This window comes from Pelobates fuscus, chromosome 2 (assembly GCF_036172605.1).
Source record: "Pelobates fuscus isolate aPelFus1 chromosome 2, aPelFus1.pri, whole genome shotgun sequence".
NCBI classification, from domain to species: Eukaryota; Metazoa; Chordata; class Amphibia; order Anura; family Pelobatidae; genus Pelobates; species Pelobates fuscus.
The window spans coordinates 174,910,512-174,936,392 of record NC_086318.1 but is presented as its reverse complement, the minus strand read 5'-3'; the positions used below and the strand labels follow the sequence as shown (position 1 = coordinate 174,936,392).

General features: G+C 37.4%; 1 protein-coding gene across 6 annotated transcripts in view; it reads right to left on the bottom strand.

Moving 5' to 3' along the window:
• ADGRB3 (adhesion G protein-coupled receptor B3) overlaps nt 1–25,881 on the bottom strand; it is an 880,860-nt gene that overhangs the window by 552,869 nt on the left and 302,110 nt on the right. For 4 of the 6 annotated variants that reach the window (XM_063442965.1, XM_063442970.1, XM_063442966.1 and 1 more), the window contains one exon: nt 1,752–1,862. The exons of 1 other annotated variant lie outside the window; for it this stretch is intronic. In XM_063442965.1, coding sequence (XP_063299035.1) covers nt 1,752–1,862 — 111 coding nt within the window. The remainder of the gene's footprint in view (nt 1–1,751; nt 1,863–25,881) is intronic. One more of the 6 variants, XM_063442969.1, reaches the window with a different exon arrangement.

Here is a 25,881-nt window from a genome sequence, read left to right as displayed (position 1 = left end):
CTGCAATATTTCTCACAGCATTATTAAATTATACTTGTAATTCTATACATACACAATATGGCAATATAAGCTGAGGTCTTTTTAATGCAACCTTGTTTTACAAATATTATAAAAGTACTATTCAAAATATTACTACTATTCTAAGTTCTCTGTTTTATTACATATATACACAAAGTGTTTTATGAGCAAAACAGCATGTTACATATATCGGTTAATATTTGCACAGAAGAGAGACTTTTCTTCATTCATTTAATTATCAGAAAGTGGATGTTAAAGTAAGTGAAAAATGTTATGAGAATCATAAACTAAAAAATATAAATGATGTAACAATGAAAATCAATGTTAACCTACACCTACCACTATACCACAATATTATATAAAACAAAGTATTGGCTTGTGGGCGTTGCCTATATAAAGGGCAGCTACCATAGCAGTTATTAGGGCAAATAATATTCAGAAGATCCAAGCAAACTGAAAATAATTGATATTCTCATAATCTCACCTAATGAAGCAACAAAGTGCTTAGAATGATGTAAACAAGTATAATCATTCATTCTGGAAACTGCTTATGTAAAATACTTGAAATATGGAAACTCAATATAGAGCTGAGATATAATTATTAGTGTGATAATTTCCTTAAAATAGTTTCAAAGTAGCCTATTACAAAAAATTCTATTAACCAAACCTTCACACATTGCCTTCAATTAGTGAGTGTGGATCATCTGAGACTAAGGAACCCAATGTACAGCAATGGTAACTATAACTAATTACAAAGCGTGGATTAGCTCATTAAGTGGCATTTGTGTTACCGGCTGAAAATGAGGGTTTCATTTTCAATTCTATTAATACAATTACTTATTAAAGGCAAAATTCTAGAATATGTTTAAAAAAAAAAAAAAAGAATTGTCATAATAAAATAAAACCACATAGGCATTAACATACATGATGACTAGTAAGTGTTACTTAGTGGATGGATGAGCAGTTATTCTTGGTAAAAGTTGTGAAGCATGAGAAAGGAATCAGTGTACAGTCAGCAAATGCTGTTTCATCACTTTTGACAGGGCAAGAGCTTAATGTGGCATTTTAAAATTTCTTACAATGTCTACATATTGATTTATGTTACTTCTTTTTTTTTTACAAGGAAGGCAAAGGTGTTTAACATCTGTTAATATTCTGTGCATTTCATGCTAGAGAACAGGTGTCATGTAGTTAACCCCTTTATTGCGAGATTAATCTCTAGACAGTTTTATTCTGCATCTTATAGGGGCTTAAGACATGACAATATAATTTATTCAAATAAATAGTAAAATAAATATATACAAAATGTAATATTTAAAATAATTACCCATTATTTTAAATATCATGTTAATTTTGACTTTTGTTTATCATTTTATTTTACACTGTCAAAAATAACAGTTTTTTGTTTTAATACAAAATAATTTATTTGGGTAAGATTTATGTTGGCAGTTTTATTTCATGCATACAATTTTGTAGACGTACATTGATTTTTAAAGGGTCTGCAGCATGGAAAGGTTAGTTAGCGGTAAGCAATGGATATGCCTCTTTAGTTTTAGCTACTTCATTTATGGAACTGTAACTGGTGAACAAAAAAATAATAAATGATTAAAAAAAAGTATCAGCTTAGAAAAAACTGACAAATATGCAAAGGATTATGGAAGCATGCAGTGATTTTGCTAGAATTAAGTAAGTAGAAACAGTAAGTAGAAAAAAATGTAACTAATTTTTTTTACCAGTTTGTGCCATAAATTTAGCAGCATCACCTTGTTCCTGGGGCACTCTTTTTTCATGAACAGATCTTGGTCGCTGACTTTTAATTGTATGATCTCCAATCATTCCAAATTCTAAAGACAGAATAAAGGTTTATGAGAGCTTGTGTGTAGACATTTCTCAAAAACGTTACAGCACTCTTGTCTCATGCAATATGTACCTAAACAAATCTCCATTGGAGTAAAACAGTTTGTAATGCAAATAACATTCGGATTGTCTATGCTCATTAATGAATTATAGAATTTAACAAATTTTAAAGCAAAAACAGTCAAGTCAAAGGTACTGCATAAATATAATTAGCACAAAAAAATACACATCACAAAATTATGGGCAAATATATATATATATTATGCAAGAATACTGTGAATAATGCAAACTTTTTTTATTGATGGTACTCATTCATATGGTCACAGAGTTCTGCATAATAAGTATACGTTTAGAAAGACTATGCCAAAAAACAAATATGTCAATTTAAAATAAACATTGGATTGCCATCCAATGAAATAATTATTTTACAAAATAATCACATGCTATAGTTTCACAGAATGTATATTTTATATGTTGCCAGTTAAATATTTCCTAAGAATGATATTTACATAATAAATGTGTCATTTATTCAATCTAGCAGCTAAACTTTCAGTAGGAGGGTATAGTAATTAAAAAATTCCCCCAATTCATATTCAACCTACATGCTGAACCTCAAGATCTATTGTCAGCTTTTTGTGATAGTTCAGATACTTTTTTTTTTTTTTTTAAACAAGATAAAGTTCCATTTATAATAAATTGCTTGTATCTCATGAAAAAAGCACAAATAAGCCACGGGTTGCAATGCAAGAAGAGGTAATTTGTGAATGCATAGGCCACAAGTGTGAAAGTTTCATGCAGCAAAGGGAGAATGACAATTTTAGATGAAAGCAAGAGGAAACAAAGCTTTGCATAATTCTGCATAAAATATGTCTGTAATGTGATAATAAATAATTATCTTGGGGAAATTACCACTACGTTGTTAATTGATGGTTTGTTGTTGCTAATGCTATGCTACTTTGAAACTAACTGCTACAATTTATAAAAAAAAAAGCCAAACCCGTGAATATAATCTTTGTGGAAAAAAGGGTGGTAATATTCTGTATATTTATACAAACTGCCAAACGTATGCGAGCATTTTACAATAATATATAAAAGTATCCATCTGAGCAGAACATCTATTCCAACATGGTTCTTGCCATACATTTAGAAAATATGGTTGCGAAATCATAACAACTAACTGTTTAGTGTGATATGCAAAATAATCATTTACATTTTTGTATTGAATGACCTCAAAGTACATTAGGAGCCAGTTATGACTAGTAAAAAATATCTAAAAATGTAAAGGCTGTGATTTGGAATGATAGCAATATAGCCTTGTCCTTGATTTTAACATTTAAAAAAGCATTGCAAGGTGACCTTGACTTTTAGTGCATTGTGATAATAATACATTAAAATATGCACAAATGAAATAAAAAGCTGTACACCATTACAGTTCCAAATTCCAAATTTCCAAATTTTTGAGCTTTTAGCTTTTGTGGTGAATCCTGATCAAACTAAAAAGGGGCTCTGACAATCAGAATTAACTAATTAATTTATGAGAAGCTCGGTATATTTCACTTGCCTGCTCAACAGAGTATATATATATATATATATATATATATATATATATATATATATATATATAGAGAGAGAGATTTTTCTTCTTTTAGTATCACTCCCATTTCCATTAAAGGGGTAAGCTCATCTGCCACATCAACACTAACACTAACAATTCCCCTTGCTTCATTAAACTGAAAGGTAAAATCTCTAACACAGACAGGGGTGTTTTTTAGACAGAGAGTGGTATTTTTCTAAACACCTACCTTTGACGTGCCAGGTATGATTACCCTTCAATGCCCATTGGAGTGATACTATAAAACCTCCAGTTATTTAAATGTACATAGTGATTAACATTTCCTATGTGTTTTATTGTATGTATTGAGACTGATGTGTACTATAGTCAATGCTGCCATATTTTATTTTATTACATATAGGATGCCTATCTGTCTAATTATGACTGCATTGTGACTTTGACTACACATGCCATGATGCAGGCTTCTTCTCAGTAATTTATGAATGAGCAAATAAAGTGAGATGAGATGCCCAATGTACAATTTTTGGATAAGTACATGCGTGGGTATAGAACAAAGCGTAATTCCCTCCTGTGACAATGGTAGTAGTAAGCAAGTTTATGCAGGTAGACAAGTATTGAGAAACGTTTTGTATAATAATGTATACAAAGAGCATAAGATGTTATGGGTGCCCCATGAAACAATTTAAATTTTTATTTTCAAGATAATCTATAATAAACTGAAATGTAACATTTAAACTAAAATATTTCCTCAACAATATATTTATTGTTTGTTATATTAAAGAATCTACCCATAGATATTTAGCTTGTCAACTTATGCCATCCACCCAAATCTTTGTCAAAACTGTGTGCACTTGAAAAAACAAATGACGAGAGCCAGCTTAAAGTATCCATCTTAAAAGATAGTGAGTTGACCGTGACAGCTGCCTATTGGATGTTATATAGAGCTAATTAATATTTGACTACTCAAAGTTGAGTGCCATGGGGCAACCAATCAGTATCAAGCATTTCAATGTTGTAATATTTATACAAAAAAAATCCTCTACGGTGTAAGGGTAGGAAGATAACGTTGTCACCAATGGTGTATGATTTGAGATTGTCTTGTTTTAGTGCATAATATTATGGGAGGTTTTTTTTTTTTTTTTTTTTTTTTTTACAAAAGTAAGAATTGTTAGCAATTCAAATTGAATTTCAAATTTAAGGTCAATACAGCCAAACTGCAAAAGTTCTCATTGACAGCTTTGTTACTAGTTGAGCTACAACATTGGCCAACTTTGGCTACTACAAATTAAATTTGAAACTCTATTTGCTTTCACTTTTAATTCCTAACTTTACTCACTTTAGTGAATAACCTTGAACGTTTTTATTCATTTAAAATCTAGAAAATCTTAGTAAAAGAATGTTTCCATGTTTTTTTGCTTGGTCGGGCAATTTAATTATAACTTTTTTCTTGTTTATACAATTTATAATGTGAATTAATACACATTTAATCATAAAGCCCATTGATTGCAACTAGATTGTCAATTAGAATTACAACATATAAAAATGTTTCACAGATTATACAATATTAGGGATATATCTAATTTGGACATTATAATAGGTGAGTATTTCATCTTTATATAAAGTATGTTTTCACAAAAGGCATGAACAAATAGGTACTTCTGTGTGAGAATATTAGGAAAGATTATCATTTTGTGTCCTGATAATCATCATGAACATTAATACTTTATATCAATTTTTAATGTTTGTGGCTACTACTACCTGAATCTCTGTGGCAAATTAATGGAAGTAAGTGCCCTTGTATTTAAAGCTAGGCTATTCATACTTGTAAAAAAAAAAAAGACAAACTTTAATCTATACAAGCTGATGAAAAGTGGGTACTAAATTACTTACGGACTAGTAAGATTAACGTATTTGTATTAAGATAATAAACAAGGGAGTAATAATTACCAATAGTATATGTAGCATCACATATAAAAAAGTAAACATAAAAAACATATTTCATGTATTCTATCAAAAACCATCACTGAATCAAGATCACAATATAAATGTTTATGCAATGATATGAACCTATTTTCACTTATTTTCAAACAGTCAATCTTTCCATCAGACGTGCTGCATTGCTGTCTAATGACATCTCAACATGAAAGATCAAGGTTTGTATTTAGCCTATTCATGTAGACGTTCATCATATTTCTGACCAACTGATCTTACTTTCACTTTCGAAGGTGGTTAGTTTGTCTTTGAAAACATACTCAATCTAAACAGGAAACTATCTCAGACTCTCATTTAATTCTAGAAACTTTATAGATCTAAATCATTCTTTACATCTACAGAGATCACAGCATCTGAATTACTAACTTAGTCTTTTTTCCAAAAATTTTCCAGCATCTTTTAATGACATAAAAATATTTATTATTTTGATTATGTGACACATTTTCACATTTAACAATTTAAAAAGCTAATAGGCTTTATACACACTTGTACAATCCTTGAATTTCAGACACAACCTTGGCATCTTAAACTGTACTACACTCTTCCTACACAACACCTTAGGACTAATCTACTGATTTAATACTTCCAAGTCCTCCTTTTCTTGCTTCCCCTATCTTTCTCTTGTGCACCGTGAGTTGTTCTATATCTCTCCCCTTATCTTTAACCACCTTCTTTGTTTTTTTACAGGTTTATTTCTACACTTACTACTACTAGTGGGATGAGTTATATATCCTAGTTGACCACGGTGGTGAAAGTAACCTCGTCACTGGCTTCTGGAGGAGCCTGCTTGCCACCCTCGTGCCTCAAGACTATAGGCCATGCAAAAAAACTCATAAAAGACTGTGTTCATGCCATTTCTCCATGCTGTTCGGAAACCACATAGACGCACAAACTATGGACCACCCGGGAGCTTGTTAAGCCCTATCATCGCCTCATATCGATTCTAAACGCAGTGTTCTAAATGTTCATCTGGGTGGCCGCCATTCGTATGAACGACAACGAGGGGGAGGCCATCTTGTTCACTCGGATGCAAGCAGCTGTGTTTGGGCATCAAGCTCATGGAATTAAAATCGGACACTGAAACTCCCGAACACCACTGGACTTCCATAATCGCCTGCGTTCGGTTCTATACAACCTGAAGGGACACTGTTCGGTGGAAACATTCCCACAAATGGGGTAAACAAGCTACCTGCTGTAATTATAAGTTAAGTTCAGTATTTTATGCACTTTTATACTCCCGAAAGAGACCGACCATTAGCATTGATTTCATGGAACTGTTTTGGGCATAGGACCATGTGTGCGGTCGGTCAAATAATTGACTTCCATGGAAAAACTGAACCACTGAACCGATCTGGGTGAGTTTTGGATATGTTGGGCACCCAGATCAGGGCTATCCAAGAATGTAACTTTTGTGGGCTTTCTATGGATTTTGGGGGTACTTTTGGGATATTTGTAAATTGTATGTGTTTTGTACCTGAGAAATCATTTAATTATATGTTTGCTTCTCAGATAATTATCTCTCAGGCACACAATATCCTGGGAGGGATTTCCCTGTATTCTTGTATTGAAAACCCTTTGCAGGGGCTTTTGCAAAAAAGGGCATGTGTGGCCTTGAATAAACCAGAGGACTCCCAGCATTAGGCCTTGGGGGGAGCAGTTATACTGCTATATCACTTGCTCTTTTACTGGCTGTACAGTGATACTCTCTTGGAGGAGAGATCTTCCCACTGGGAGCTGGATCCAGGTGTTTGGTCCAGGGTGGTAAGGGACGGCGAGACTCCAGCCAAGCTGAGGCGGCTTTGGGGCTACAGTGGTTATGGTGTCTGGTGCAGTGCTTATGGTACTTGGTGAGAACTAGGAAGCGTGATTGGCAGAAGTACCCAGTCCGGGTGCCAGGCGGTCCGCCACAACCATTTCCCCAGTTAATCCCACACAGTGTTTTTGTCATATCTGCTTAGTTTCAGGTATCATTATAAAACGCATGAAGCAAGAGAATGTTTGACAATTGTTTGTACATTTTAATTTGCTTTGAAATTTATTTTCCTATCTATGATTCTATGGTTATAGGAATATCTACCTCCTTTAATCACTCCTAAAACTGTGTATTTTTATTGATGTGATAGAATTGGAAAATGCTTTAATAAAGAATTTTAAAATAATAAGAAAGCTTTAAATTCTAAAAATATCTCTAAAAAAAAAAACCCCTGCAACAAATATACAAATATTATTATATAATAAGCATCATGCTCATAATAGGATGTTTTTATTGACACTTTTCCTATTTGTGCTTATTTGCTTATTTGTGTCTAAATATTGCTTACTGTGCCATCATTTTAGTTTCTTGTTCCAGTTTTTGTTATTTCAGTTTACAAATATGTAATTTCTTATGTTTAAGAAACAGGTGCAACACTGTGCCTTTACATTTTTTTTTTTAAATTCCACCACTGTCAGAACAGTGGGTTTTCTGAAATAGTTAAGCAGTTTTTCATGGTCTATCGTTCTGTTTATGGAATAAAAAAAGCTTAAATGAAAAGTAGTCAGAGTTATTATAAAATGAGAAGTGACTCACGAAATCTAAAATATACAAATTGTAGACTATTTCCAATTCTCACCATGGAATATTATCTGGTGAAAACAACCAGCATAATGTAAACTATTTTACTAAGTGGGGCAGAGGGTCTGGTACAGGGTAGGGGGGCTTGGAGGGGCTGTGGAATGGTGGGGGGCTCAAAGGGCTATAAAAAGGTGGGGGTTGGGTGGCTATGACAGGGTGTAGAGGGGGGTTAAATGGCTGTGACAGGGGTAAGTGGGGTGGAGGGGCTGTGACAGGGTAGGGTGATGAAGGGGCTGTGACAGGGTGTAGAGAAGGTTAAATGGCTGTGACAGGGGTAAGTGGGTTGGAGGGCTGTGACAAGGGTAGTGGGTGGAGGGCTGTGACAGGGGTAAGTAGGATGGAGGGGCTGTGACAGGGGTAAGTGGGTGGAGGGGCTGTGACAGGGGTAAGCAGGGTGGAGGGTCTGTGACGGGGTAAGTGGGGTGGAGGGTCTGTGACAGGGTAGTGGGGTGGAGGGCTGTGATGGGGTAAGTGGGGTGGAAGGGCTGTGACAGTGTAAGGTTGTGAAGGGGCTGTGACAGGGTGTAGATGGGAGTTAAATGGCTATGACAGGGGTAAGTGTGGTGGAGGGTCTGTGACAGGGGTAAGTGGGATGGAGGGGCTGAAACAGTGGTAAGCAGGGTGGAGGGCCTGTGACAGTGGTAAGTGGGGTGGAGGGTCTGTGACAGGGGTAAGCAGTGTGAAGGGCTGTTAGAGGGGTAAGTGGGGTGGAGGGGCTGTGACAGGGTAGGGTGCTGAAGGGGCTTTGACAGGGTGTAGAGGGGGGTTAAATGGCTGTGACAGGGGTGAATGGAGGGCTGTGACAGGGATGCATGGAGTAGAGGACTGTGACAGGGGTAGTGGGGTGGAGGGCTGTGACAGTGGTTAAATGGGTTGGAGGGGCTGTGACAGGGGTACATGGGGTGGAGGGCTGTGACAGGTAATTGGGGTGGAGGGCTGTAACAGGGTTAAGTGGGGTCAAGGGCTATTACCAGGGCAGTGTGGTGGAGAGGGAGTGACAGGGGTAAGTGGGGTGGAGGGGCTGTGACAGGGGTAAGTAGGCATGCATGCATATTTAAATATATGCAAATCTAAATTAAATTGTTGTATGCCACATTTGGATATGAGCTCTGGAAGAGCCTATTACTAACTGTGTATATGCGACTGCTGTTTTATAATGTGCCCATGAAAGCTAATGAGTAGCCCAATTTTGTTTCCTCAAGCAAGTATTACAATGTATAAGGCTATTTATCTCATTGTACATGAATTGTTTATGAATGTTACGATTAAATTATCTTCAGAACAAATATTGTTAATATACAGATTTTATTCTCTATAGAGTTGCACTTTACTTTTTTCTATTTGGTTTAACTACACTGTGTGCAGAATTATTAGGCAAATGAGTATTTTGACCACATCATCCTCTTTATGCATGTTGTCTTACTCCAAGCTGTATAGGCTCGAAAGCCTACTACCAATTAAGCATATTAGGTGATGTGCATCTCTGTAATGAGAAGGGGTGTGGTCTAATGACATCAACACCCTATATCAGGTGTGCATAATTATTAGGCAACTTCCTTTTCTTTGGCAAAATGGGTCAAAAGAAGGACTTGACAGGCTCAGAAAAGTAAAAAATAGTGAGATATCTTGCAGAGGGATGCAGCACTCTTAAAATTGCAAAGCTTCTGAAGCGTGATCATCGAACAATCAAGAGTTTCATTCAAAATAATCAACAGGGTCGCAAGAAGCGTGTGGAGAAACCAAGGCGCAAAAAATAACTGCCCATGAACTGAGAAAAGTCAAGCGTGCAGCTGCCAAGATGCCACTTGCCACCAGTTTGGCCATATTTCAGAGCTGCAACATCACTGGAGTGCCCGAAAGCACAAGGTGTGCAATACTCAGAGACATGGCCAAGGTAAGAAAGGCTGAAAGACGACCACCACTGAACAAGACACACAAGCTGAAACGTCAAGACTGGGCCAAGAAATATCTCAAGACTGATTTTTCTAAGGTTTTATGGACTGATGAAATGAGAGTGAGTCTTGATGGGCCAGATGGATGGATTGGTAAAGGGCAGAGAGCTCCAGTCCGACTCAGACGCCAGCAAGGTGGAGGTGGAGTACTGGTTTGGGCTGGTATCATCAAAGATGAGCTTGTGGGGCCTTTTCGGGTTGAGGATGGAGTCAAGCTCAACTCCCAGTTTCTGGAAGACACCTTCTTCAAGCAGTGGTACAGGAAGAAGTCTGCATCCTTCAAGAAAAACATGATTTTCATGCAGGACAATGCTCCATCACACACGTCCAAGTACTCCACAGCGTGGCTGGCAAGAAAGGGTATAAAAGAAGAAAATCTAATGACATGGCCTCCTTGTTCACCTGATCTGAACCCCATTGAGAACCTGTGGTCCATCATCAAATGTGAGATTTACAAGGAGGGAAAACAGTACACCTCTCTGAACAGTGTCTGGGAGGCTGTGGTTGCTGCTGCATGCAATGTTGATGGTGAACAGATCAAAACACTGACAGAATCCATGGATGGCAGGCTTTTGAGTGTCCTTGCAAAGAAAGGTGGCTATATTGGTCACTGATTTGTTTTTGTTTTGTTTGTGAATGTCAGAAATGTATATTTGTGAATGTTGAGATGTTATATTGGTTTCACTTTGGTAAAAATAAATAATTGAAATGGGTATATATTTGTGTTTTGTTAAGTTGCCTAATAATTATGCACAGTAATAGTCACCTGCACACACAGATATCCCCCTAAATTAGCTATAACTAAAAACAACTAAAAACTACTTCCAAAAATATTCAGCTTTGATATTAATGAGTTTTTTGGGTTCATTGAGAACATGGTTGTTGTTCAATAATAAAATTAATCCTCAAAAATACAACTTGCCTAATAATTCTGCACTCCCTGTATGTGATACCATTTCAAATTGTCATCTTAACTTTCTGTTTAATACCTTTTACATTTTTAGCAACAATTTTTAACCCTAAAGATACACTTAGTAAGGATCTATGTGTTATATCAACAGAATGAGTGTGACATCGTCTACATAACTGCTTTCTACAAAACAGTATTTGTTATATTTTATTGTTTTTATTTTGTAACATGAATCCTTGCTGCTCTTGAAAGCGCCATCTACTTAAATGTTTATTTGTTTCAATCTACTTTTCAACTGCCTGGTTAAATGCTCATTCTGGAATCCAGTCTTAGAAAATTCATACACTATATTTAGAGTACCAGGAGACAGGTGTGACCAAAATATAAATCCCTATCAGGCATTGAAGTACATTGTATGCGTGTATGCGTGTATGTGTGTGTTTTTGTGTCTGCATGAGGGTGACTTTGGATGATGTTAATTCTATTAATTCTATTAAATTCTATTAAATCTTCTCTATGATACCTTCATACTACTTTGGGACTAGGTATTTAACTCAGATTTCCACAGTCTGAGTACAATGGAAATTGGTTAGAACTCGAGTTACCAATCTTGTCCACATTTCACATTCAGTACCACACGAGTTAACAGCTCATTGTGCTGCTCTTACACCACAAAAATGACTTTTTAACCCATGAAACTATAGTAAATAGCCTCTTTGTTTCTGCGTATTTTTTATGGAACACTCGCTCTGTACTTAGAACCTTTAACTAACTAATATACACCAGTTAGGTTAATGGATTTTTGTTGTAACTATGAAGTGAAACATACTAGTACAGCATTGGGTTTTAGTAAATTGATGTGTAGGTCGATAAAAAACAAGCCAAGCTGGAAAAATCCAGACACATATTCCCACCTTTATTTAATTTGACCTATAGTTTGTTAATATAAGCCCCAGATTCCATATTTCAGTTGCTAGAAATATAGCACATTTTATTTGTCCTTTCAATGCATAATTTCAAATATGCCTAGAGACATACTGACACGTGTGCTTTAGTTCAGAAGTGTTTCATGTTATTTTGAAGTATTGGACTTTTTCATATATTCAGTCCTACTGCTTTTCTATATACTGAATAATTATACTCTCCTAGAGGCTTCTCTGTGAAGTGCGTAGACTAGACTCGGAGATCCATCCGAGCAGAGGTAGCTCATTGGAAATTTCCAGTCATTGTAAAGCAGCACCATAATCAATAATAATAATTAGACTTAGAAATTAATTTTGTTCCAAACTGCAATTTTGCAGAAAGTTGGCCAAAATGTACCTGATTAACAGACCATTCAAAATTTGCAATGCTGAATATATTCGGTCCAGGATCATGATTCTGAACTTAGCTCCAATAAAAGATGATTGATGGCTAGGGGACAGTCACTAAATGTTGATTTTATTCAGATATGAGAAATACAAGGATAATATGGAGGAGCAGCAAAAAAAAATATATAAAAAAATTCTATATTTTATATGTATATATTTATTAAATATAAAATATAAATACCCTAGATATAAATATATATGTGTTTTCCTGTTTTTCCTGTTTTTACTCTATCGGTTAGTTTTGCTCACTTAATCTGTAAACCAAATGGTGTGAAGTAATGCAAAACGTTTACATAATATTATATGTTGTATATATTTTACAGCACATTGATTGGCCCATTTTTGTGCCTTTTCTGTTCTTTAAATGTAGTTTCCAAATCAGAATGTCAGTTCCGAAATTCTGTTGAGCGAACTGACGTTGGGACAAAATTCATATCTCTCAAAAATGTTCTGCTTTCAGGAAAAATGTTTGCACACGTCGAGGTACTGTGCACAAGTCAACAAGAATAAAACTCATGGCAACCAGCAATATGAGTGAGTATATTACATAGCTCTCTTTTCTTATGAAACTCTAAGCAAAGTTATAGCCTCAATGTCACAAAAAAGTATCCAGCAATGCCCCTTCCACTGGATGTGTAATTGACGTAAGTAGTGCCTCTCATTTATCTGCCTTACTTAATAAGTGTATTCATTTGATTTTCAGCTGATTTTATTTTATATAATGTAAATATCATGCATGATTACTGATAGATGAAGATGTTTTGAATGCTTGATGGTGCCCCTTTAACAATCCTACATACCTAATCACTGTTACCTATTTGACTATTACTCTTAATTCAACTTAATTTACATAATTCAAAAAAGTTAAATACTTTTTGTTAACCCTTTATTTCAAATGAATAATATACAAGAGACGAAGATTAAGTCCATATGATTAGAATCTACAGCATTAATTAACTAAATAGTTGGTAATGACCTGAATTAGGTGGACCAATAAAAACAAAGCAAAATAGAACAAAATTAGTTGCTAACTCATCTTAAATCATTGATTCATTTTTAGATGCAATATGTAGTGGATACATACTTACAATTTGTGAATCGTATCAGAAAGATAGATTTCAGGTAATGGATTGTACTCATAATATATTAAGAGACTTTTCACCCACTCACTAGCCAATGGCGATTGGAAATTCAGTTGTAGCAAATTCCTATTTAGGTATTTCATTCAGCAGTACCAAGCCCTCTGGCTAACACCAGAAGTGGTCAGAAACATGCTGAAAAGACCACCCACACTGCACATAACTTCAATAAATGTGTGATGCTGAATGTGTCTATAGGAACCAATTTGTTTCATTAGTTGCTATGTGTCCTGTCCCTATACCTCAGGGCACGCATTATGAACAAGATAAGAGAGGAACAATTGTCCGGCCATCTACACTCTTTGTCATTTTATGACTCACAAACTGACTTCCTCTTCCCGTTTACAATCTATATCTGTAGAGGAGATAAATTAACCTTAAAATGTATGTTAATAACGGGGGAGAGGATTAAACAGGAAGCAGAATGAGTGTACATATCTAGGGAGAAGGAGGAAAAAAGGACAGGAGTAAGATGGAATGGGCATGGATGGGGAAAAAAGAGCAATGAGATAAATGTTTGGCTGGTTGAATACGCTTATGAGATGAACTAGGTAAATAGGGATGCAGAACCAGAACAATGAGTAAGCGCTAAATAACACAGATTAGCAGCAACCCTATAAGGGAATCCCTCAAGAACCCTTAAAATAAAACACAAGAGAGTACAGGAAAGGGCTGCGTCTGGATAACACTTTAAATAATACGAAAAGTCCGGATAAAATCAATGAATAAAAGGAAAAAGTCTTATCTGGCAATGTCCATTGAAATCGTATTGTATGATGGTACTTGGTCTGAAACAGCAGTCTTGCTTATTATCTTCCTTATGGGACGTCTCATATGCAAGAGATAAGAACAAATACAGAGCCAAAATAGTGTAGTATATCTTAAAAAAGAGGAATTCCTGTATTTGTTCTTATCTCTTGCATATGAGATGTCCCATAAGGAAGATAATAAGCAAGACTGCTGTTTCAGACCAAGTACCATCATACAATACGATTTCAATGGACATTGCCAGATAAGACTTTTTCCTTTTATTCATTGATTTTATCCGGACTTTTCGTATTATTTAAAGTTTTATCCAAGCGCAGCCCTTTCCTGTACTCTCAAATAGGGATGTAGGGAGATACCATTTGGGAGAGGCTTGACATGTGGAGAAGAATATATCTAGTATGATGAATTTAGTGTATGACTGGGCAATAAATTGGGGTTACAATTTGATGCATTGAGAATATAGCTAGAGAAAATGTGGGAGTACACCAAAGGAATTAGAAGCTACATTCTTCCAGAATAGGTAAGTAGACCGTTAAAGGAATACTCCAAACATGTAAAGCAATTCAGTTTGCTGAAGCATTTTATGTGTGAAAGTGTGTCCTCTTTTACATTTGACAAAGAGTTCAGATTTTATTAGAGATTGTCTCTTTTTTAAATTAACCTTGTTATACTCCCCCATCAGGCAACCGGTCCTGTTACTACTGTTTTTTTTTTATCCCCATTTACAACAAAAGTCATGAGTCAAGCGTGACTGTCTTGCAAAGCTTTCTTATTGAGCTGCATTGGGAAGTCTATGATCGAAAACCATAGGATGTCTGAGATGTGAAAATAGGGAGGGTGGGGGGGGGGGGGGGAGCTTGTAATGGCTGCATACAGTAGATTTATAGCTTTTGCAAAGGGGATATACTCCCAATGGAAATGTACAAAATTAAATGCAAGCATGTTTTGATACTAAAAAGTGATATATTTTTTATTTTATTTGGGCCTTTAAGACCCACTCCTCCTACTTCCTTTTCGACAGCCCACCTGTCAGTCATTGTGGAGGTGTATGCTACAAAAGGTTATTTTATGATTATGGGAATGGGGATCTTAAAATTACATAAATAGGCCCCTTCCACTTGCACTCACCAATGGACTTCTAAATACACAATAGGGGGTGGACAGATCACTGCCCATCAACCAGACCCCATCCGTGGGCATTGGGTGGTGCTAGTTTACAAAACAAATGGCAGGGGTCATGCTTATATTACGCCTGTAAAACCTTGGTCAGCAGGTGCATCTAGTAAAATATTAATGGGAAAGGACTTAGTGCCCCACCCACCACCCCTCATCCATTGGCGGCAGGAGGGGGCCCTGAAAGTAAAAATTGGTGTTCCCCCTTTTCCACCAAATAAAGGTTGGTTGGAGCTCATTTAAAAAATTGTATTGCCCAGCCCCCCAAATAATGGCATGCCCCCTCCCCTCTCCTGCCCCCTGGGTGACTAGGGGTCCCTGAATCCATAGTCATGCCCATTAAAAAAACAACAAACATATTATAAAAACATTTGCTAATATATACAAACACACTAAATGAGAAGGAAATTATAGTTGAACTAGTAAACAGCAGAAATGCTATTTTTCAGTTTTATTGTTCTCTTGTACTAGAAGCTAGGTTTTGAAGGGGTTATATCTGTAAAACTGTGTCAGTCCCTTTGGTACTTAAATGTACACACAAGTTACTGGTACATTCTACCAGAAAGTCAAACCAATTAAAGTGCTAAAGAAATAAATCACAGCAGTTCCTGAAAAGTTATATCTCTTCAAGTCTGCGTGTAGAGATAATGCCAGAAAATTCGCATCGTTTGGTTCTATGCCAATTTGATTTAATCTAGCACATCAAAATATGTTTTATTATATTATGGGAAAAGATCATAACATGAGGACATGGAACAGCATTACTGGTTTTCTCCTCTTTTCTCTGTTTCTAGAATATTTAGCATATTGAACTAATGCCAAATTCATATAATCTCCTTGAAATTTAACTGTATGACAATAACTTTGCCCCCCAAAATTGTTTTTTTTCATGACTACTTGTTTTAGTGGGTCCACAAATATTACTTTTTACAAAGAACATCGGAATATGTTTATAAACAATTAAGAATTCTTTCACTGTACACTGATAAAAGTAGGAGTCTGGCCAAAGCCACAGGTAGTAGGACTACCTGCATTAGGTAGCCAAATATTGGCTCTGAGTATGTTGCTGAAAAATCTTGCAGTAATAAAGAGGAATGGTGGATATTTCATCTGAAAAGAAAACATTTCTGGATTTCTGAGTGGGCTCTAATCTATACTCAGGGAGAGCAAAAAAACAGGGTGCAAGAGAATACTGAGAACGGACAATACCCCAGATTTCAAGCTGGTTTTAGCTCATCTTGAGCCATTACAAAAAGAACCAGGTCCATTTGCATATCAGACTGATCCTACCCAAAAGACAACAGATCCAAAATGCAGGCTCTCTGCACGAGAGAGACACCAATCCCAGATGATCATTTCAACCTTTTTAGGCATTGTCAGGGAAGTATAGCTCATATCTCTGTAGGCACCATAAACAAGGGGTCCATGTCTGGATTATTAATTAGGTAAAAAATAAATCAGCAAAGGACTAATTCCGATCACCACTGTTATACCTTAACCGGACAATTAAATACAAAAATCTCATAAAACAGAATAACAAAAAAATAACAAAAAAATAAATAAAAAAGGCAAAAAGTGTATCCACAAACTAACTGCACTGAATGGCCAAAAAGATGGAATAACCTCAATATAAAGAATATATATATAGAGGTCTGATCACTAAGTGAAGGTAGGGTGGATACAAATAATATACCAATAAACACAATAATAATAATAAATGGGAAAAAAATATATATCTGTCCTCGGTGTGGGCCCCCACCTGAGGTAGATATAACCAGAAGATGAATAAATGAGATATATAAAAATAAAAGACAAGAGACAAAAAACAATAATACTAAGTGAAATAATATAAAGTGAAAAAAACCAGTAATTGTCCGGAAGTCCTCCCTGGGTATGCAGAATAAAGGTGATGTTGGGCGGATCAAAGAGCAACCAGATGAACCCTCGTTATGGGAACTCCAACTCTCTCACACTGCGGTCGGGATCTTCAAAAAAGACCACAGTGGAGGTGAAGCCGTGAAGATGGACAAAGTAGGTGCAGAGTGGTACAGCAACCGCCCAGACATGTTAAATGTGATATCTGTGATTATTCCCACTGTGAGTTTTGTACACAACAAGGCCATATATATTTGCACTTGCCCCTCAAAGCCACACATTGCCAGTCCTTCCCTTAATACATGGTATATAGAATCACAAACATCCAGGTTATTAAAGTGAGAATTCACAATAGCTGAAGCTATGCTTCCAGTGGTTATTTTGGCTTTAAATTTGAAATACACTTAAATTCGCTCTGTTTTTTTACACTTTTGTTTTTGCCCCCATTTTTCATGAGCTGAACTCAAAGATCTAAGACCTTTTCTATGTACACAAAAGGCCTATTTCTCTCAAATATTATTCACAAATCTCTCTAAATCTGTGTACTTCTCCTTTGCCGAGATAATCCATCCACCTCACAGGTGTGGCATATCAAGATGCTGATTAGACAGCATCATTATTGCACAGGTGTGCCTTAGGCTGCCACAATAAAAGGCCATTCTAAAATGTGCAGTTTTACTTAATTAGGTAGGAACAGGGGGTCGGAGGGGTCGAAAACCAGTCAGTTTCTGGTGTGACCACAATTTGCTTCATGGAGTGCAAACACATCTCCTTCGCATAGAGTTGATCAGGTTGTTGATTGTGGCCTGTGGAATGTTGACCCACTCCTCTTCTATGGCTGTGCGAAGTTGCTCGATATTGGTAGGACCGGGAACGCGCTGTCAAATACGCCGATCCAGAGCATCCCAAACATGCTCAATTGGTGACATGTCTGGTGAGTATGCTGGCCATGCATGAACTGGGATGTTTTCAGCTTCCAGGAATTGTGTACAGATCCTTGCAATATTGGGCCATGCATTGTCATGCTGCAACATGAGGTGATGGTCGTGGATGAATGGTACAACAATGGGCCTCAGGATCTCATCACGGTATCTCTGTGCATTCAAAATGTCATCAATAAAATGCACCTGTGTTAGTTGTCCATAATATATGCCTGCCCATACCACAACCCCACCGCCACCATGGGCCACTCGATCCACAACATTGACATTAGCAAACCGCTCACCCACACAACGCCATACCCACTGTCTGCCATCTGCCCTGTACAGTGAAAACTGGGTTTCATCAGTGAAAAGAACACCTCTGACAGTTTGTGCAGAAATTCTTTGGTTATGAAAATCGATTGTTGCAACAGCGGTCCAGGTGGCTGGTCTCAGACGATCTTGGAGGTGAAGTTGCTGGATGTGGAGGTCCTGGGCTACTGTGAATACATGTGGCCTGCGGTTGTGAGGCCGGATGGATGTACTGACAAATTCTCTGAAACGCCTTTGGAGACGGCTTATGGTAGAGAAATGAACATTCAATTCACGGGCAACAGCACTGGTGGACATTCCTGCAGTCAGCATGCCAATTGAATGCTCCCTTAAAACTTGCGACTTCTGTGGCATAGTGCTGTTAGATAAAACTGCACATTTTAGAGTGGCCTTTTATTGTGGCCAGCCTAAGGCACACCTTTGCAATAATCATGCTGCCTAATCAGCATATTGATATGCCACACCTGTGAGGTGGATGGATTATCTCGGCAAAGGAGAAGCGCTCACTAACACAGTTTTAGACAGATTTGTGAACAAAATTTGAGAGAAATAGGCCTTTTGTGTACATAGAAAAAGTCTTAGATATTTGAGTTCAGTGAGTGAAAAATGGGGGCACAAACAAAAGTGTTTTGTTTACAATTTTGTGCAGTGTATGTATATATTATTAGCAGCTGCTACTATATATTATATTTGTCTATCTATCTATCTATCTATCTATTTATTATTGTTTCTTAATTTCCTTTGTGTTTTTGTGGATTTTTCTCAAAACATTTTGTTTTTTAGATAAAAGAAAAGTATTTTTATATATTTGAATAACCCTTTGACTTCTAAAGACATTTACTAGAAAACTGCAGAACAATATGTGTGACACATATGGCACTCAAAGTATTAAAAATGTATTGCAAATTATATTTGACTAATGACTTACACTACCGCTGCTCTGAAACAATAAATTATGCTTAAATATGAAATTATTACACTTGACAGAACAGAAAAATCATATTTTAAAAAGAGGACAAGAAAGGACAAGATAATAATTGTATGAACTCTACCTAGAAGCATGGGATCATCTGGCAGCATGTTTAAACAGTCACAAACACACACACTGTTGGAATTAGGGAACAGATTTTCAGCAGGCAGGCATTGCTGGAATTGGAGGACAATTTCATGCTGAGAAATCCACATATAGAATATTATATATATCTATATATATATGTAAAAGGTCATAGGCCTGAATTTGTGGGAGGAGTTTTCCCTATATAAACTCAACCCCCCTACTTACTTATGCCGTTTCCTGTTCAAGTGACCAGGTTTCCACGTCAACCAGCACTTCCGTTACGGTCCTTCCCGGCAATTCTCACTGCTCGGACCCAGCAACCCATGAACTCGGCCTTCAACGTCTCCGACCCAGCTCCCGTATCACAAGACACTGGTTTCCAGCCATGAGACCTGGCATGCTCACATATGTACTCGTGGGAACCCATTCCCAGTGTTCCCACATTCGGGCCTACTTTACGGGCCTTACGTTCGCATACACGTGTTCCGTTTGTTTGCTTTAGTTTAAACTCTCCTTTGCTTATTACTGACGTTCGCGGGTTTTAGCTTGTTCCCATACAACCTGTTTCCTTCACTTATCCTGTTCATTCATCTGGTTCAAACCGTATGTTCGTTTACTTTGTTCCGTTCGTACGTTGTTTGAAACATGCATTCATTCATTTAAATCTCATCCTACTTAGATGCTGACACTTAAGTTTTTGTTTAAAGCTTTTTGGTTGTTAGTTCTCATAATTTCACAGTTTGCATATTTTTGTAAACCATAAGGCTTAGATGGGGTTCACTGTTGGTTTCAGCAGGCACTGGATTTCACTCCATTTGTGAAGCTTTTCTTTTCGGTTTCTTTTCTGCACTTACTAATGGATATTTGGTTCAGTAAAATAAACTTGCTCTTCATGGTTTTCCCGTTTACTACCTCCATCTGTACATTTCATTGCTGTTCACAGTTCGGTACTTTCCCAATGTTCTTAAATACTGCACGTTTTTAAATTCACATATCCATTTGTAAGGATTTATGCACACTAGACTATATAGTCTATTATAAACCTGGTCCAGTTCATCTGGGATTCCTGTTCACAAAGTAATATCACTAGGTGGTCACATATGCCTGTTTGTAATAACGCTAGGTTAAGCACTATTTCAGTACATAGGTCCTTTCTAGTATATATATATATATATATATATATATTAATATATAGATTTCCCCAACTCGGTACTCACTTTGTTGTGCTTTCTTTGTTCTCCTATTATACCACGTATTTTATGTGCCAATATCAATTTATTAGCAATCTTACTGGAGGAGGAATCTTGTGTCAGGTATTCTATTTTATTATGTTCATATTGTTAGCTACACCCGTATATTAAGGGCTTACTCTTCCTTTTACGTTTATACGTTATTTAAGGGCTTGTCTCACTGCATCGGACCCATGTTAGGTCCTCACTATGTTTACGTTCATATAGTGACTTCTATGGTACTATCTGCTTTCCAGCTTTTACAATTACTCCATTAGGCAGCGGGTTATTCATTAATTGGGTTTATTGTTTATTACATTGGCTACCCATTAATGGAATTACAGTACATTCAGTTGCTAATTATACCATGCGGTGATTAATACCATCTCTTAAAAAATCCTATTTTTCAGGTATAAGCCGTCCAGGTGTACTCTTACATTAATTTCAGTACTAGTTTAGATTATAGGACTGACCATCCTCTAGTTACTGTAATACTGCATTTCAATAGTGATGTCGCGAACATAAAATTTTCCATTCGCAAACAGCGAACGCGAACTTCCGCAAATGTTCGCGAACGGGCGAACTGGGCGAACAGCCATAGACTTCAATAGGCAGGCGAATTTTAAAACCCACAGGGACTCTTTCTGGTCACAATAGTGATGGAAAAGTTGTTTCAAGGGGACTAACACCTGGACTGTGGCATGCCGGAGGGGGATCCATGGCAAAACTCCCATGGAAAATTACATAGTTGATGCAGAGTCTGGTTTTAATCCATAAAGGGCATAAATCACCTAACATTCCTAAATTGTTTGGAATAACGTGCTTTAAAACATCAGGTATGATGTTGTATCGATCAGGTAGTGTAAGGGTTACGCCCGCTTCACAGTGACAGACCAAACTCCCCGTTTAACGCAACGCAAACAACCGCAAACAGTCCATTTGCACAACTGCAAACTCCCCATTTGCACAAGGTTGGATACCAAGCTAGCCATGTCCTGTTCCTTGTCCTCACTGATGTCATTGAAGGTCTCTTCCTCCACCCAGCCACGTACAACACCAAGGGTCCCCGAAAGGTGACAACAAGCCCCCTGTATTTTTTTTTTAAATGTACACTACTGTTACACCAGATATGAGTTGCACTGGTGTAACACTGTGCACTGGCAGGCCCTGAAACGCACACGTGTGAAGGAAACTGATTACTATTATATTACAGTCAAAAATGTTTTTGTTTTTTTTAAATGCAAGCTATTGTGACACCAGATATGAGTGGTGGCACTGGGCAAGTGGGCACAGTATACGCTGTGAGCCTGACACACATGCTGGCAGGCAGGCAACTGCAATTAGATTACACAAAAAAAAAAAGCAGACTGATGTTCTAGCTGTCATGGAGGAAAGACGCACTTCGTGTGAGCTCCCTCAATATCTCACTTTAAGCAGCTATCAACAAGCAAATTTCACCCCAGAAGGGGATGACCCAGCAATGTTGCTCCTACCTGACCGACCCGACATGCTCAATGGTGGTCAGGTAGATGGTAATCAGTCACACGGGCAAACAAGACAGGAAAGGGTTAAAGATAAATTCAGAGTCAAGAACAAAGCCATGGTCAATACCAAAATAAACAAAATAGATCAAGGAACGCACTAAAGGGTACTGACACAGAAACCACAATAGGACAAAGTGGATAGGGCTAGGGAAGTTTAAATATCCTTTAACATTTGATTGGCCCACGTCATGCCTACGCCCCCAAAACATTTGTGTTGCCTGAATCAACTTTTGGCTCCCACTGCCCCTTTAAGAGCGAGCTCGTGACTCGAGCCGTACTCCTAGTGCCATGCGGGCCACGTGACCGATCACTGCGGTCAGTGCGCGCGGCTAAGTCAGAAGAGGAGATCAAGCCGCATGCGGCTTGTGTGGAGGCAGGAGTGATCCAGCCACGTGCGACTCAAGCATAGGAGCCAGGTCGGTCCCAGGATAAGGTAAATACAGCCACAACTACTTATCCCAATCACACACCTTTCCTAACGTCCTATCCCATTAAAAGGATATTACCGCGTATTTAATAAAACAGATAGACCCCCTACTTCATCCAGGTTACGGATCGGTGGTTCGATATTCTGAGCCCTCTCTGATTTACTGTACACGACTATTCGATATTCCCACAAATTTTATATAGCATTTTATGTTTGTTTGAGACCACCTTAAAAATATTGGATATCGCTAAAAATCATGATCACTATATACTTTCTCTACAAACCTCTAAAATGAACCAAACTACTCATCCATCCGCTATACCACTTTATCCCACCTAGAACTAGTGCCCAGTTAAAATACTTGACTCTTACTTACGCAGACTCAGTCATGCCACACACATTTCACCACTACTCTCACTGAATCCCTCAGACTACGGCTAAATTCATCTTCTACATCAGAACACTACTCCTAAGATTGGGTTGTATCCATGTCTCGGGTCTTTCATTTAGAATAGGGGCAGCTTCGGTCTCCTTCAACACTGACACTCCAGTGCATATTATTAAAAGATTGGGCAGATGGAAATCCTCAGTCTACAACCGATATATTCCTCATCCCGAGAAAGAAATGAGGAAAGCTTTTAAAAGTTTGGCTTTGTAAATTTGATGCAGTGTGTTTTTCTTTAATACCTTTTCACCCTCTTTGCATGAACCCGATTTACATATATTACTAATATGTTTCTGAACATATATATTATATTATTCACTCACTCACTCACTCACTCTCTGAGCCGGCCTAAGACATCATGCTGCCTAGGTCCAACGATAAATGACTATGGGGGATAATGTATAATAAACACCTGTTACTGGCTACGGGGGGATAATGTATAATAAACACAGGTTACTGGCTATGGGAGGGATAATGTAAATAATAAACACAGGTTACTGGCTATGGGAGGATAATGTATAATAAGCACAGGTTACTGGCTATGGGAGGATAATGTATAATAAACACAGGTTACTGGCTATGGGGATGATAAGTTATAATAAACACAGGTTACTGGCTATGGGGAGGATAATGTATAATAAACACAGGTTACTGGCTATGGGGAGGATAAGGTATAATAAACACAGGTTACTGGCTATGGGAGGATAATGTATAACAAACACAGGTTACTGGCTATGGGGAGGATAATGTATAATAAACACAGGTTACTGGCTATGGGAGGGATAATGTATAATAAACACAGGTTACTGGCTATGGGAGGATAATGTATAATAAACACAGGTTACTGGCTATGGGGAGGATAAGGTATAATAAACACAGGTTACTGGCTATGGGAGGATAATGTATAACAAACACAGGTTACTGGCTATGGGGAGGATAATGTATAATAAACACAGGTTACTGGCTATGGGAGGGATAATGTATAATAAACACAGGTTACTGGCTATGGGGGGGATAATGTATAATAAACACAGGTTACTGGCTATGGGGGGATAATGTATAATAAACACAGGTTACTGGCTATGGAGGGATAATGTATAATAAACACAGGTTACTGGCTATGGGGGGATAATGTATAATAAACACAGGTTACTGGCTATGGGGAGGATAATGTATAATAAACACAGGTTACTGGCTATGGGAGGGTAATGTATAATAAACACAGGTTACTGGCTATGGGAGGATAATGTATAATAAGCACAGGTTACTGGCTATGGGAGGATAATGTATAATAAACACAGGTTACTGGCTATGGGAGGGATAATGTATAATAAACACAGGTTACTGGCTATGGGAGGGATAATGTATAATAAACACAGGTTACTGGCTATGGGGGGGATAATGTATAATAAACACAGGTTACTGGCTATGGGGGGATAATGTTTAATAAACACAGGTTACTGGCTATGGAGGGATAATGTATAATAAACACAGGTTACTGGCTATGGGGGGATAATGTATAATAAACACAGGTTACTGGCTATGGGGAGGATAATGTATAATAAACACAGGTTACTGGCTATGGGGGGGTAATGTATAATAAACACAGGTTACTGGCTATGCGGGGATAATGTATAATAAACACAGGTTACTGGCTATGGGGGGATAATGTATAATAAACACAGGTTACTGGCTATGGGGAGGATAATGTATAATAAACACAGGTTACTGGCTATGGGGGGTAATGTATAATAAACACAGGTTACTGGCTATGGGAGGATAATGTATAATAAACACAGGTTACTGGCTATGGGAGGATAATGTATAATAAACACAGGTTACTGGCTATGGGGAGGATAAGATATAATAAACACAGGTTACTGGCTATGGGAGGATAATGTATAATAAACACAGGTTACTGGCTAAGGGGGATAATGTATAATAAACACAGGTTACTGGCTATGGGGGGGATAAATTATAATAAACACAGGTTACTGGCTATGGGGGGATAATGTATAATAAACACAGGTTACTGGCTATGGGAGGGATAATGTATAATAAACACAGGTTACTGGCTATGGGTGGGATAATGTATAATAAACACAAACACACACAAAAAAAATAATACAAAAAAAAAAAAAGAATGCAGCTTCAGAATTAATCTAAATTGTATGCTGTCTAGGAGGTGAGAGGGTCTGGGAGGGAGGATCTGCTGCTGATTGGCTGGAATGTGTCTGCGGACTGTGAGGTACAGGGTCAAAGTTTACTCAATGATGACGAATAGGGGGCGGACCGAACATCGCATATGTTCGCCATCCGTGGTGAACGCGAACAAGCTATGTTCACCAGGAAGTATTCGCCAGCGAACCATTCGGGACATCACTACATTTCAAACCTCATGTGGGATTAAACTAACATTGGGTACATTTCTAATACATTGGCTACCACTCAAAAACGTCTACGCCAATCACTACAAATGCGATTCATGTTAAAGTCATTAGCACACCTACTAAAAGATACGGTAAACTTGAGTTTCTCCCATATTCATATCAAATATCAAGGCCTCACTCTGCCTTCCTTACAGCCACCTAATACAATTCAAAACCCTTAACATTAACTAGGGGCTTGTCTCTGCACGCCTGACCCTCGCAAGGTCCTCCATATGCATTTAATCATATGTTACGC